This window comes from Channa argus, chromosome 2 (assembly GCF_033026475.1).
Source record: "Channa argus isolate prfri chromosome 2, Channa argus male v1.0, whole genome shotgun sequence".
NCBI lineage: Eukaryota > Metazoa > Chordata > Actinopteri > Anabantiformes > Channidae > Channa > Channa argus.
Window position 1 is genome coordinate 25,067,120 of NC_090198.1, and position 16,974 is coordinate 25,084,093.

Sequence of the window (16,974 nt, forward strand, 5' to 3'; positions counted from 1 at the left end):
AGTGTATATTCTGCAGAGATCCTTCTCTTTTTCCAAACTAGAGAGGTAAATTGTTGGTCATATGGTTGTGTTCAGAAGAGCCCACTGGAATGGACACCTCCTCAGCGTTTAATACCCCCTCCTGAGGTGTGAGATCATGTCTGCATCAGGGATGCTGACAACAGAACAGAGAAGCCTGCACAAAATAGTGTGCATGTGTATGTGTGTACACATGTGTGTTAGTGCGCATATGTATTAAAACGTGTGTGAAGCAGATGGAAGGAAAGAGAAATTAGAGAGGGGTAAAAGGAGAATAGCGACAGAAAGTCTGCTAGAGCGTGTGTGTCTGTGTGTATGTTGAACTGAAGGGGCTGTGAGGGGTTAGGGGGAGGAAAAAGGGAAAAAAGAGGGGGAGTAAAGTGGTTAGGCATCCAGAGTCAGTGAACATTTTTCTGGCAGGCCCTCTCAATGCTCCTGGCTGCTTGCCTGGCTCTGAAGCAAACTTAAACTCCTGTTGCAGCCATCTGCTGGGCCCACGGGATAAATCACAGCACTGCTCCGCTCTGTACTGCTCAGCCGCACCACTATCAGGTTACTGTGTTAGCGGCCTCACACACACAAACACACACATACACACACGCACGTGAGAGCGTGCTCACTCGCTCTTAGGCATGCAGAACCACATTACAGTCTCCCTCTCATTTACACACATACTCACAGACACACACACCAAGCTACGCGTCAGCCTGGAGCCAGAGCCTGCCATGGGGCTCACACCACCAGGAGAGGCCAGCAACATGTGGCCCCGTTAATTCCACAGGCAGAGATGAAGAGGAGGGGGAGAAGAGTTTAGAAAAGAGGGAAAGGGGTGGAGGGTGCAGAGAGAAAGAAGAGGGCTGTTGTGATGGAGGGACGGGGGAGAAATATAGAGACAGAAGACAGACCTGAGTAAAGAGAAAGAAGGGTGAAAGGAGAAGACCTCTGATGCTTAACTTGAGCCAAGTGCTATTTTCACAGCCCCCCTCCTTCCCTCCCATAGTGGACAAGAACATAAAAACATCTACAACCAATAGAAGCCTCTCTGTGGGCTTTTATAACATTTTACTTTTAACATCTCATTATTCTTCTCATAACTGTTCATGGTAAAGGGTCCTTCAACAGGGGGCTCTGTCTTCCTGTTCAATATTTTGTGTTTTGGCTCTGGTTAAGTAAGCTGCAGTCAGAAACAGTGCAGCTGTACCCTACAGCATCGGGCTTTCATTTGTGACAAGTTAAATCTACTCTGGTAGCTTACCACTCTGACTGTTTTACTGTGGCCTTGAGGCTGTTCTCGGCACATTAACCATGACTAGTGCATTGGTCCGCAATGCACACAACTCCTGACCACAAGGGAAATTCCACTTCAAAAGTGCAACTTGAAAGAGACACAGGCAAAGGTTACAAATAAATAATGATTGGCCTGTGGCAAGTATCTGTGGTATCTATCTGTCACACAGATGGAGAAACTGTATCAGTTTATTTCTGACTCATAGGATGGTCATGTCACTGAATGAAACTCTCACCCATGGAAACTATTAACCAAGTGCCAATAGCGTCTGACTATGTTTGCATGTTTATGTGGGTGTCCTGTCATAGGTTGGCCAGTGAGAGCATCTCTGCTGAAGTCCACACTTACTGGAAGACTGTTAGCACGCAAAACAGAGTCAACATACCAACTGTGTCAGGGATACCGTATAGTCTGTAAACTGCGTTCTTCAAGGCGTTTCGCTGTCTCTAGATTCATGGATAGCTTAGTCCAAAACTCCCTCTACGTCTGCTTTTTCCCAGCTGTCCTGGAGCTGGCAGGTCAAGCTGAGTATGTTAGACACCAGGTGGTTGGATGGCATGTGTGGGGGTGAGAGTGGAGAGGGTCGGGGCAGGAACTGAAGAGGAGGGAGTAATACCAGGGAGGGAATATCTTTTTCAGCCAAAATAAGCTCCCACAAGATCACCAGTAATGCTAATCATTATCTCTCCTCTGGTTGGCTGACAGGAGGAGAGTAAACCTATCTCGTGGCTGGCTGGTTGGAGCCAGTGGTTGTCTGTGTGCTGAAAGCAGGGCAAGAGGGTGTGTGTTATGTTTAGTCCACAACGGGGGGCTATTCTAGCTCATGCTGACATTGCCAGTTGTCCTGACAGCAAGGTAAGAGAAATACGTTGGAAGAGCAAAAGCACAAAGAATTACATTCACACAGACATTTTGCAACACCTTGGAGGTCTAAAAGAGAGAGACTCATAAGCAGCATTTAAGGAGCAATGAATAATAGTCCGTCAGTTGAGAGCATAAGTTACATGTTAAATATCTGGCAGGGAAAGAGGCTCGCTGTTAGCTACTGTGCTGCTACACACTCCAGCTGTGTCCAGGTGCAGAACCACACACACACACACACACACACACACAGCTGTGGCACAACCCAGCTGCATTTGCCAGCACGAGAGCAAACACCTGCCAGCGCTCCCAACCACCTGTCAGACACACGTGTGCACATACAGACATATTCACACACACTGGCAGCTGTACTGTATGTAAATGATGATCAAGATTACACTCTTCAAGTGTGTGTAAAAGTAAGTCTGCAAATGTATTCATCTATACGTGACTGTGGGTAAATGTGCGTTATAGCCAGAGGGCAGCTGGCAGGGAAAGCTGACCTATAGTTATATTATACTCTATCCTCTGCAGTTACCACAGGCGTACTAGGCTTCCTACTTAAAGAAACAGCACAGCACAGCAATACAACAAACTGACGTCACGCAATTCCAAACAGCAGACCAGTAACCAGATATATTCATGCTACAATTTACAGTTTTATAACAATAAGTAATGCAATGGGTTTATTAAATAGAGTTAAAAAACTAAATCAAATGCGTAGCAAAGGGCAAATAGGTCACATCTCTGATTTGGTCCAGCACCTGTTCTACTGCAGCCAGTAACTGATAATTCACACACACACACACACACACACACACACACACACACACACACACACACACACACACACACACACACACACACACACACACACACACACACACACACACACACACACACACACACACACACACACACACACACACACTAAAAGTGCTGGACCAGCAGAAGGTGATGTAACTATACTCAGCATGAGAGAATGAGACAAAGTCAAAAGGTGCTCAGATACACTAATGGGAAAAGCATAAAAAGGCTCAATGTTAATACAAATATCTGCTGACTTATTTAATATTCCCAAGAGCAATCCAAACAAAGCAATATGAAACAACAAAGCTCAATTAGCTCACAATCTCCCAGTGCCCTTATTACCACACAGGGTTGAGTATCACAGAAAACTGCCATCCATCAGTTGTTGGCAAACCCATAATATCTTGTCTTGGCTTGAAAAAACAGCTGTGAATTTCACTTTAACAAAAGATAAGGAAACAAACCGGACAGACATATGAAAAACCAGCCACTTAGTTCTCACCATTAAAAATGTTTCTCTACTAAAAGTAGACCACAATGTGTGAAACAAGTATAAAATTATAATAATTGTTAACAAATAATATTTGTTGTTTAACATGTTAAAAACATTGAAGCCCACCAGACTGTACTGACACTGATTAAAGCTAAATAAAATCAGAGCTTTATGCCTTTATCAGGGTGACAATATGATACTCTGGGGTTTCATGGGAGCGTTACATATTAGTTAGGGGTCAACTATGTAACAATAAAGTGCAACAATATAGGTAATAAAAGAACTCATATTACTCATACTTCAACAATCATATGAAGAGAAACTGGACAAACCATACAAGAAACAAATAACATAAACTACATGGGCTTTCTTATACCAAACTCTCCAAAGGGGGACTCTACTCTTAAAGACCAAAGGGAACACAAAAACTGATCATCAGTGTTCACCCAGCATCACAGCACAAAAAAAATATATATATATATTAAAATCATTAATGAAACAGTTAGTGATTTTACCCCTTCTGCTTTTGTTTGAAGAAAAATCTCTAATCTTGTCTGCAGAATTATCGAGACAAACAAAGTCATATTCTGCAGTGAATGTGGATGCAAGTGGATGTTGTCCACACTTTGTGGTCCTTGATCTATTTTTGATAAGACTTTGGAAAGTTAGAAATTTTCCTATACTGTCACCTAGTGCTTGCTTAATAGGGGTTTATTGTTTTTGCTTTCATACATTTTTATGCAAATAGCGAGCGTTAAGTTGACTGTTGGGGTATGTGGATGCAATGTTATGATTTATCCCTGCCTGCCAAAGTGGTTGGAATGGCTTACCTGAATGGGTTACCTGCATATCCTTTGTTTGGCTAAAAAAAAGCTTAAAATCAATAAAATGTGATGGAGATAGAAAGAGCTGAAGAGTTAGAATAGCGACCTTATCTGGAGAATTGAATTTACAACAGCATACAACAATGAACATGACAAAAACTATGACAACGCACTCTCGGTCCCTCTCTCTACACGGCTACCTGCCCCTCTACTGTTACAGCATCTCCCACTGCATATAGAGTCAGGTTTCAATAAAATTAACACGAAAGTATGCAAACACAGGCTGCTAGGCAAAGCGTACATAAATCTACATCAACTCAGTTTCTTCTTTTTTTTCTTTTTTTTTTTCAGTGCACACTAATTGTGAATGTTTAAGATGCCAAATTGGCTTCTAGGACACAGACCTCCTGTCAACTATCAGAGAAAGCTGAATATCTTTTAATTAATGGACAAAAACAATTTCTGGAATGTGTAGATATGTAGTCATTTAGAGACACTCTAAAGAAAGGAGCTAGTAATTACATATGTAAGGTACATAGATCAAAGGAGACATAGAAGACAGAGAAAGAGAAAAAGACAACAAATTACAGCAGCAGTTCAGACATTTCCTTAGAAGCTATGCTCACAAGTCATATCACCCCCAAAATGTATAAATCTCCAACTCTTAAGGGGAAAAATCCCCCCAACTCATTTTGGAAATCAAATTTAAGGCTCTGTACATGTTTTCCAGTTTGCAGAACCACCCTTCATTAAACGCGAATCACCTAAATATACAGCGCTTGTGGGAAACACATCACTGAAAAACTGTATGAGAAAAGCCAAAGGCCAAAAAGATCAAATTAAACAGAACAATGAAAGAGAAGCATCTAACCACTTGTTTCCTGTGAATAAATGCCACTATGGACCCTGACTATATAGGCCACATCACAAAAATACACATGCACAATGACAATGTACTCCCATTCACATAATTTGGTTCTCACAGGAGCGGAGCTTAATAGTTCACACATAGTTCACTGGTTCGTTGCATACACATATTTTAGTGCCATATGGGCAGCAACAAAAACACTTTTGGAAACAGTTCACAGTAAGGTTTGGGTTTCAAGGATTTAGAAGGACACTTCCCTTTTCACCCTATCCAGTCAACTGAATTTGGACGTAATTTTTATAAAAGAAAAGTCTTTTGGGCACATCTGATAATACACTACAGTATAAAATTAATTTGTTTCTATAACTATATTTTTCCACCTATAACCCATAGACAACCCATAGACACCTGTAGCTATTTACTCCACACAACTGAAGGTATAGGTATGTGTGCCACGTGTTGTTTTTCTACATTATAAAAATTGAGAATTTAAAGAGGATTTCGGTCAGCCTAGTACAGTTTTACAGATCTCTTACAGGTCAATGTTTATATGGTAATATGATGTCAAACAGAATATGATATGATGCCAAAGTTAAAGTGTGACCCTCTGAGCCGAAGTTCACAGTTAGGAAAATTATTAAAAGTCAGAGAAAGGCTCAGTCTGCAGCAAAAAGGGTGTTTTGGGTTATTGTAGGCTTAGAGCTGGACAGAGATATGCTGACGTCACCAAACTCCTTGTACCAATGAGGATCACAAAGGTGTAACATGTCTGACCCTAAGGTGTAACAAAAGAGCCCAGGAGATATCAGCGACACCCACCGTACATGTTTTCACAGCCCTGACACAGGTCTAATCAGCAGACAGAAAAAGAATTACAGTAAGAGCGACTGACAACTTTTCTCCTGTATGGGTGGACCATGCGCTAGTATGGCGGTCTAAATCTCTGAGGACCAAAATCAGTGTTTGAGAACCAGTCTCCCAGTGAAAACAGAGAATCTAAGTGTCACAGTGGCATGTTGTTGTTGTTATGCTATAATCCAGAAACTGTGGGAAATGTTTAATGCAAACAAGAACAAAAATAAGTGAGGTTTTAAGTATTGTCTCCTATCTACTGTTAATTCAGCACCCATTTAGACATAGTACAGATTTAGAACCCTTGCCTCATGTTAAAAAAGTGCCAATACAAGGTGATCGGGCAAAATATTTGAGCCGGGCTCAATTCTCACAACAATGCAATGCTCTTCAGGAAAGTGCTGAACAGATCAGAACTGTATGCCCATGATACCTACACCGGCATGTCAAAAGGCTGCGTTTTTTGACGAGTGGGTCAGACTCCAATATAGGTTGCTTCCCGCCAACACACTGACAAAGTCACTGACACATGACTTTTGCTGATCCCCCCCCCCCCCCCCCGAGTGCGGAGGGCGCATCCCTCAATACTTGGCTCTGCAGGGTTAAAAGGTCAGTATGCCATCATCCGTAGCTTGGAAGTCTGACATGATATCAACAGCTTTTGCTCAACGCAGCAAAAGCCAACCGAAAAGCAGTTTAGAGACACTCAATCCCTATTTGAACCTGATGACATTCGTTTGTGTACACACACAGAAATGTGAGGAAACTTCGCTTATACTGCTTGGCACTCCACTGTTTTCTCTTGTCAATCGACTGCAAGTGCTGTTTGGTATATGCCAATCAATCAACATAAAGTGCTTCAGAAAACCTTTTCCTAGGCTTGCAGCTTAATAAGATATTTAGAAGGGAGACAAATCAGCAGCATGGGCATTTATCGTTTCCATGTTGAACAAAAGTTTCCCCAATTGCACTGTACTTTGCGTCACATAAGTTTGAGTGGTTAATGCTCTGCCACTGCTGTCTTTCCTGCATTGAGTTCAAACAGCATAGAAATGCAGATTCCAGCTAGAAATACAAAAAAAATAAATAAATGGATAAAAATTCTTCTCTACTTATCAAAACCCGACTGCTAGCTGTTTAATGTAATCAGTGGCTAATGTTTAATCTGACTTTAGCTGCCGGTCTAAATTAATCACGGTAACAATCATCACGGATATAAAACTAACATTTACATTTTAGTTAATTCAAAAGGGTGAATAATAAACAGTGCTAAATAATAATGTTATTAGCAAGTCAAGATATCCACACACAGGTGTATTTCTGCTAACAACTACATTGCTAACAGCCGTGTCGCAAGCTAACTAGCTAACCTGCTAAATTAGACTTCTGGTCTTTACACAGTTAAACAACAAACTCCACTTTCAATTGTTTCAAAAAGGCTAAAAAAACAATCCCGTGAAACTAGAATACTTGCCGTGTTGACAGTGTTTACCTTCTTTTCTCCGTTGTCTTCCATAGTTGGTCCTTTTTATTTAACAGCAGTAACGAACAAGCCTCCTACAGGACCAACTAGCAAACTCCAGCACAGTTCGGGACGCGAAAAGGCTTCTATCCGAACCCTAAAGTGTGTCACGTTGAAATAAAAGGCTAAGCCTTATTTTAACAAGATTTTAACAAGCTTTTCAGGTGCAGTTTGGAAATGCTTGGGGTTACAGCGTCTTTATCCAGTCTGTCGGTGTACGAACAAGTAACGTTAAACAAACGTTGCATCCCAATACTCATGAGCAGGTAAAGTTAAGTGGTAGGTAAGAGAAACGGTCTTCCCTCAGAACCCAGTCCCTGTTAGCGGGATCTATCATAACTGATCAAACAAGACACGCGTCTCACTGTTCATTAATGTATCACATTTTGGTCTGTTTGTACCTCAAGCAATTATTAAATGAATCAAATACATTTTTATTTTAATATTAGCCTATAGTCTGAGCTAGACAGTCAGCAGGAGTTGGCCAAATAATCAGTCATTTTAGACATGTCAGTATTTTAATCGAGAACTGTCATCCACCATCATTTCTTAAAAGGCTTAATATGGAAGTTGCAGAAAGGTCTTCTTGAAGAATATTCAGTGAATATACACATGAAAAGGCATAACTGTATGACCAATCTAATGCAATCCAATACAGTGGCTCTGCCAAAAATGCTACTTTTACAAAATCATAATTTGTGGCCAGCCTTTTTAAAATGAATGAGGTGGTCAAAAAGTTAGAAGCACCTCTAGTTATAATGCACTCCAGTACGACTCCACTTCCCACACTGATCTCAATAATAATCACTTTGTAGAATTATCACCTTTCTCACGGTTTTAACCTAAAAACAAAGAAATTATAACCATGTAAAACGTACAATTCACGGCAGCGCCGCTGTATTGGATTGCATTAAATTGCACAGGTGTTCTGAATGTTATGCCTGATCGGTGTGTATATACACCGTGAAAATATACATATGGGAAAAGCTCACTTTTTTGAGAGATAAATTCATCAAGGTTTCTCATGTGAGCAAAAGTGATAAATAGTCATACAATCACATTCACGCATAAGTGCGTTAACACATTTGCCTCAGAAATCACCATTAAAAATTATGTTTGTTTGTCAACAGTGTTGGCAGAACACCTCCTAGTGCAAACAAGATCAGTCATCACTGTTTTCATTTTGAAATTGTAATGGAAGAATATATATATATATATATATATATATATATATATATATATACATAGCAAAGCTCTTTCATATGTTTGATGTAAGTAAAAGTTCCAATGTGTAAGGTGTGTGTAAAAATGTAAGGGCTGAAAGGCAAAGATCAGAAATCACTTAGAAAGCAAATCAGAAAGCAAGACCACCATTATACAGTAGCTAGAACAGATGAAATGACTTGATTAAGACGAAACATCAACCTAGATCAAGTACTGGACACTATTTGTTTGATTAACTTTGAAAGCATGACAGTTTTATGTATTCCAGAGCTTTGGCAAACAGTTTTATATGCTTGACGTTACTTGAATATACTGTAAAGTCTGCAGGACTGGCAGGTTCGTAGAAACTAACTGATGTGCAGTAAGCAGCACAACTCAGAAGGAGGGAGAGGGGGAACCTTTGGGGATATGTCCTGTGTGAGTAACTTTCATGGGAATTAAAGTATGTCATGTTGGAGTGAGGACTGGGACAGATGTGGCAGGAGGCAGAGCAACTTGTCCAACTGCAGAGTCGGGATTCAGTCCCCAGCTCCTCCAGTCCACATGTCAAGGTAAAACATCGAACTCCAAGTTGCTCCTGTGAATGTGTCTGTTACTTGCAATGTGCTTTGCATAAAAGCAACTAAACGTAAAAGTCGAGCACTTATAATACAACCATGTAAAGTGGGGATGCATGGTGGAGAACAAGGCTGGTCTGCATGTGCCAGCGGTGAAAGAGGGTTACTGTAGCTTAAGTAAAAGATTATCTTTCCCAATATGTCAGAGCTCTGATGCTAGTAGTAGTATGAAGGCCATGACCTGCATTGTCACAAAATACCTAGGACACACATGACACAGCAGGCCAGACATACAGCAGAAAACTAAGGGGCAGGTCCGTGGTGTTCTGGTGTCCTTCAAACTAGTAGGGGAGGCAAAAAAAAAAAAAATTAAACTGGAAGACCTCCATCCCATCTGCAGGATCTGATGTCTCCATTCAGATATGGGCAAGAATGCAGCACTAGCGGGAAGAAGGCGATTAAAGCTTTGAGGGCTAAATCAAAACCCACCTCCAGCAGCTTTGATATTAAGCCCCTCAAATACCAGAAGATTCCCTGTGAAACGCAAGGCTGTCTGCCGGACGCCACTGCTGGGAGAAGACAGAAGCACAGCTGCAAGAACTTTTCCTGATACACGCAACAGGAATGGTTTTGACTAAACGTACACACACGCGCACGCTCTCATACACACAGGCACAAAGGACAGCTCACACCATATGCTTGGACACCACTTCACATGCCTCAAATTAACACAGTTTTAATAGAATTCCCTCGCTGGGTAAAACAGGCTCTGCTGTAATATTTCCCTTTATGATGAATTGATTGAGTGGGACTCCTTTTTCTTTCTCTGGCTGCAATTTAAATCCCATTAACCCCCCTCACCTTGTCCAAGCCTTCCACTCTCCTTTTTCTTCTTCTTCTACCGATAATTCACTCAGGATCTTTGTCTCACTTTTTAACTTCACATCCAGATTTGTGAGTAAACGTAAATTCGCCATCACTCCTTCTTTCCCTGAGCTATAAATCTTCCTTGGTGACACTGTCAGAATACCGGTATGTTTTTTTTTTCTTTCTGTGACAGCAAATACCTTCTTTATAGGATATGGGCTATGCAGTGATCAGTATCATCTAGCACACACACACGCTCACTCGCAGAATGTAGCAGTACATCAACAAACACAACAAACATGCACAAACACATCTTGTCCTTATATACACAGACACACACACTCATACAGACTCTCACTTCTGCTCTTCTTACTGGTTGACAATAATCGCCCACTCTAAACACTTGCTGTACTCAGCAAACCGCCACACAAATAGAAAAGCCAATGCATTGAAACACGCACTATTTACAGCCATGCATACCTTCATATTATATGAGCTAGAAAGCTTGATATATCCTGTATGTGTGTAATTATGTAGTACCTTTATACGTAAGGCTTGAGTAATGATTAATGTATTTGCTGTTTTAGTACTTTATGTCCTGTACAAGCAGAAGACGCACTATTCAATAAGAGGAGGCTATGTGGGTTTAGGTGTAAGTCAAATCCCAGTCCTTATAACAACAAAGTTACGTAATGCTGGTCCTTAATCAGTTTCAATAAAAACATAATACTTTGATATCATTTGCTTACTTAGGGCCTAAGCACTGGAGCATTCCATCATCTCTTTACTGTTTTTGTTCTTGCTTTTCTAATTTTTTCTATCTACATTAGTTCCTTTTTAATATTATCAAATTGCAACTGATAAGTGTGTTATTCATAAACTTTAAAATACCAGGCTGATGCCTGGTGCTCATAAGGATTCAATTTAGACAGGTAGCAGATGATCAGACTATCCTTCTGAGACTTGCTGCACCTTATCAGTGCATTATGTCAGTCACAGTGAGCTTGCAATGTGCAGTTGATACGTGAAATTAAAAACTTTAAACTCTTTTTTTAAATGGTACAACCCAAGACACACGTGTCCCCTCAAGTACACTGATTATTAGTTGCTGGCACAATTCTCTTTCTAACATGGTCCATTGTAAGGACTGGAAGTAAAATCCACAACCCTATGTGACTTTGAAAAGGCACTTCAAAGTTAATTTGAAGCTAATATGAGGCTTATTAGTCAAATCAAGAAAAGTAGAGTATTGTTCACTGTTTTATTACAAAAGTCCAGGTTCGTCAAATAGGGGTATTTGTGCCATTACATGAAGCAGAAATAAGAGTAAAATAAGATTGACATTTAAAAACAATGCACCTTTTAATAATTCACTGGACATCTGTTCTGCCACGGGTGTAAGCCAAAGATCTGTTGAGCAGCAGCCCCTCCCCAGATGCCAGCTGGTGATCTATACTTACACACTTGTCAAAGGTCATGTCCAACATACCAATTAAACACACAGTAGCAGAGCAGAGAATGTGATAACCACACATCACATGTGTTTGTGTGCATGCGTGTGTTACACTGAACAGATACGGAGTGTCCCGTAGCAGATCTCAGTTCATGAGCTGATTCATATCTTACCAAGCAAAGAAAACCTTTTCACACTTTGCAAGAAAAACACTCAAACAAATCAAATGTATACACTGTTCATTAACAAGTAATTATGATCTCATTCTAGGCTAAAACAGGATACATGTCAGTCCATGTCAGTTTTGTGTTTGCAGGCTTTGAAGGAAAACGCTGTGCAACATGGCAAACTAAAATAGAACAGAATAGAATAAAATGGAATAGAATACTGCACATGAGCAGGTGTTTATCTTTACACAGCCCCTTTCACCAGGCACACACAGCACTAAGGTAACCCCGATGACCAGTCCCCCCTGACAACTCAAACCCCAGTGATGACAAACCCTCTCAAGCATATATAGCATGGCATTAAAGGACAAAGCACCTGTTCTGCTGCAGCAACACACACTGGTGCTCTCTGAGCCATGAGGTCACTAGTTTTGCCATCTGTGATGCTGCGACTCCAAAATGACCACCCCAAGCCCTGTCTGACACAACACCCCTCTCATTCCAGCTGCCCTATGAAAAGCTGGTCCCATATTTATACACTATATCTGGAGTATCCCATTCCTATGCGATTGCCATGAGGTAATCTGGGACTAGATCACATGAGAGTTCTCTGACAAATGATTTCAATAACATTTGAATTTGGAAATCATAGCAATGACAGTGTTATTCCAAACACTTCTTTAAGGAACAGAGAGAAAATTAGGTGGACAGCTCCAGACAGCTGGTGTGAGTGTGCAACATATTGAAGTTGCCGAGTGTGAATGGCATCCACAGATGTTCTTCACATGGCCTGCATGGCTGGACAGTCAGTGTCTGTTTGCATGAAAGTGCTATTCACAGAGCCAACTGGCTGTCTGAATGCTCCTCAGCTCTTTATTAACATATCACCATCCTTATTTGCCCTGCTCTTATAGTCCATATAACCCTTCTGGCTCTTCTGGGACTGATTATGTGGAAAAGCGGGGTTCTGTTATCAACTTTTAACAGCAGAAAATGGGATTTTATGTAGAGAAAGGTGTGAAAAAAGGAAAAACATGAGAAAGCGAACAGTGACAGAATGGTCTCCCTGCGGGGAAAGTGTGTAAATGCACTACTCTCTGAGTCAGCTCATCTGGACCACCTATGTGGTCTTCACTTGTCAAAATCCATAATTACAGCAACTGCTAAAAAATATCTAAAAAAAGCAACAGAGTGGATCGATTTAACTTTACCCTGGTGCAAATGTTTGCTGCTGTCTTATTTCACCATCTTTAAAATAATCTGTCAATCTGGTATTTGTGTCTCAGAGGTGATGACACATATATAACTGATTTTCACAGATGTGACAATATATCAAATTATCCTGAATATAACAGAAGGAGATGACTTTAATTGTCTGTATGAACATCTGTCTGTCTTAACATACAGATTTTATAATTACAGAGAAACCGAGTGTGAATCCTGTTTGTCATTTTGTTGACCTGAGCCAAATGTAGAACCAAGTGGAATCACACATGTGGAAAGTAAGACACAGAATAGATTTACATTGTGCTGACCTATGTTTTTATTTGTATTAGTGAATTTAATAGTGATAGCTGAGTAATCATTCAGTTAAAGCGTTTGTAGACTTATTGAGGGTCTGGTAACAGAATGATGATGTTTTTTGTGAGGATCTTATGTCGACAGCAGGGCATTTCATTTTGAACCTGTATTGTGATTAATGTGATTATAAAGAAAAAAGTCTGGATTTGCATTAAACTAGCGTCTTTGGAGTTGCTCTTAGATGAAGATCCTCAAGATGCTCAAACTAAAACAAACTGTTTAGCATCAGATGACACAAACTTAGTCATGCTTCATCAAATAAACACACACACATGCAAAAAACAAACACACGGCTGTCCTTGGCCTTCAGATTCCACTTAGTTTCCCTATGGTGTTTATGGAAGTACATTTTGACCCTTTTCATCTCCAGCCAAACAAACACACAGACACATGTGCACTAGATCGATACACATTAAAACAAAAAAAAGTTTTATACAATAATACATCATACATTAAGCAAGTTCAAGGATATTAATGCATTCAACTCAAAATACTCAAATGAAGTGAAGCACCATGTGCATCACCATTACTACCCTGCCGCATTAATTAGTGACAGAAAGGAGGAATGTCATAATCATCCCACGCCATGTGGGAGACTCAGAGATATTGTCTCAGGGCAAACACTCTGTGCTGCCCTGAAGCAATCAATTAATGACATACAAGAGAGTGAAATTTAAAATCACTAGGACCTTTGGTCTTACCTTATGTTTAGAGTGTGGAGACGCTGCTTCTGGTTCTTTCTTTTCCCCATCTGATGCTCCACGTCCCAGCCTATCCCTGTCCTGCTGCAGGCCCTCTCCCACCTGCACCATGGCCTTACATTCCCCACATGAGCCAATCACCAGCCTCCTTCCATCATCCACCACGAGTGTTCGTGCGCTGCGAGGTGCATACAGGAAAACAGGTAGCCTGGCCACAGTAACAGCACACAGCCTACCTTGCCTGCGTTGCTCCTGCCTGCAAAAAAAACACACAAAAGCCTCACAGCTGTACTGCCGGGCCCAGGGGGAACTAGGTGGCTGGGGGTTAGCACTGGGTAAGCTAGAAGTGGAAGGGCCGGAGTGACCCAGGCCCTTGTTCTCGTGTTGGGCCCACTGGGCATGTAGGTCATGAAAGCAGAGTTTACAAGCTGACACCAGGCCAGTAGCATCAACTGGTTTGGCACGGGGAGCAGGAGGGTGGACAGTGAGAAAGGGGAAGAAAGGCTCCCTCTCTCCGCGACGCCCGGGCGGGTTGACACGCAGCTGGTACTCTCCACTGGAACACAGCTCAGCTCCACACAGGTAACACACTGACACAGAGCTGCTGGGGCCAGAGGCCACACCTGTCTGGGAATGGGCTGGTCCCGACCCCTCTGTGGCCATGGCAGCGTGGTACCTGACCAGGAAGGAGCTGATAGACATGATGAGGTCTTCGCTGAGGCTGAGCCGATACGCACTCCAGATCTCCTCCAGGATAAAATGGCACTGTGGGCAGCAGTGAACACGGCCATTCCTCACCCCCTGGGAATTAGGTGGGCAAGGCAACATGTTGATGAAGGGAAAATACATGACACCATGGGATTTGCCAACACCAGCCTGTACATAGGCTACTTTCATATCCCCGCCACACTCCTGACCACAAAGGAAACAGGCATCACAGGAAGCCTTGGGTTCAGGTACACACTCCATAGGCTCTGAGGGTTTTTCATGGGGAGGATGGAGAGCGGTGTTGGCCTGGTTCAGGGGGACTACATAAAGACGCTGGAGGATGGGCACATCTGCCAGCTGGAAGCTCTGCCACTGCTGCATGAGGGAGGTGTGGCAGCTGTCACAAACCAGAGTTGTGCCTTCTGGGCTGATAGGCACTGCACCGCTGGGAGGGGAGTGAAGCCACAGGAAGGGAAAGAATGGCTCACCCTGTGCCCTCTCCTGTTTCTGAACACTTACTTTAAAGCGGCCATCATGTCTGAGCCCAGTGCCACAGATATAACACACACACTCTGGAGGACTGGAATCCGCAGTGTGGTGGGACTGGGCACTCTTCCTTGCTGAAAGATCTCTGGCGGACCTAAGCTGAGCCGTTTGGCCTGTTTTCCTGCCGTACATGTCCTTGTCATCATCACTTGTAATGTTAATCTCATCTTCACCAGAAGTGTCAGAATTATCTTCCCCGGGAACAGCTGTATCACATTGAGTGGTGAGAGCAGCGGTGCCAGCAGATGACAGCGCAGCGTTGAGGGGATCCTCGTCTCTTCCTCGGTACAGCAGCGACGGACGTCTGGATGGAGTGCAGCTGCTGTCGGCAACACGGTGCATCTGACGCGGCTCCGCATGTCTGACATTCCCCTCCTCCAGCCATCGCCTGTTGCGCATAATGACCCCATTGTCTTGCACAGGTGTGTCAGAAAGAGGACCGTCAAAGCATCGCTGGGGGAATCTCTCCTGGGACTTTGGCAGAGATTCTGATGATTGACACACATGATTCATAATTTTAGCTCCGCGTCTCGCCGCCAGAACGCTCTCCACTTTTGGCGATCCCTGTGCCCCATAAACACCCACCGGGTAGCGGATCGCCCGCTGTGAATCTGGACTGTTTTTAACACTGATGACATTGTTTTTCCTGCTACTGTCTCTTGGCGATTTGCCAGGTGCTCTCAGACATTTGTCTTTGCCCACACTGGCTCTGTCGACTAAATCCATCTCCGGGTCAGAAATGTTATCGTTGTCCGAAAAAGATGAAAAATCCGACTCTGCGCCCCCGTCGTAGTTCTGGCTGCTAATACTGATTCTCCTCTCCAGATCATAAGACATGTTCCACTCCTGTGGGACCCGCCGAGAGTCGCACTGGTAAGGCCGTTTTAACCAGTACATGCGCTTCTCGGTGGGCGTCCTGCTCCGTTCGAATGAGTTCCACTGCTCCGTCAGAAAGCAGTGGCACACGGCGCACACCAGCGCATGTCCATCCGGGCTTACTTCACACGCACCCGGGGCTGGCTCCTGGTTTTGTAGAAAGGGGAAAAAAGGAATCCTCTCTTTTTGGTATGCCACTTGTAATCTCAATTCCTTGCCCAGTGTGACTCCACTGCCACATATAAAGCAGTGAACAAGACCCCCCAGTCCATTGCGATCAGTCCTGGAAGTGTGAGCGGGCAATGGGCTGTCCTCACCGGGCATAGCTGCAGCCATGAGACGGTGCTTCCGAGATAGGGGTGCCAGTTCGTTTTCACGGGGGGAGTGCATTGTTCTAAACACTCAAAAGTAGGCTACATGACATTGCGTCAACAGTTAAGTTATGCTCATGGTCCGCACTTATCGTCAGGTCAGGGAAACATGCAATCAATTTTAGCCCAACTTACTCACTGAATGATGAGATGGGCGATAGTCCATTGAAACGAAGGCAGCAAACCGGTAGCAACTTTTATCTTTCAAAGACATGCAGAAATACACTTTTTAAAAAAAAAAAAAAAAGCCCACGACACAGCACAGAAGTTCCTGTAGACTTCGGTCACGGGTTCGCGTATCTGCATCGGAAATCCGTCCGAAACTTGACAGAAGAACTTGGGATCACGGGTCGCCTCTCCAGCGAACTTTCCTGCCTGCGCTCTGCA

At 42.7% G+C, this 16,974-nt stretch overlaps 1 protein-coding gene across 1 annotated transcript in view; it reads right to left on the minus strand.

Moving 5' to 3' along the window:
• The window catches only part of gse1b (Gse1 coiled-coil protein b), a 163,825-nt gene extending 146,851 nt beyond the window's left edge, over positions 1 to 16,974 (minus strand). The window contains exon 1 of the mRNA XM_067487016.1: positions 14,087 to 16,974. Within this exon, the coding sequence (XP_067343117.1) occupies positions 14,087 to 16,606 (2,520 nt within the window). The 5' untranslated portion in view covers positions 16,607 to 16,974. The remainder of the gene's footprint in view (positions 1 to 14,086) is intronic.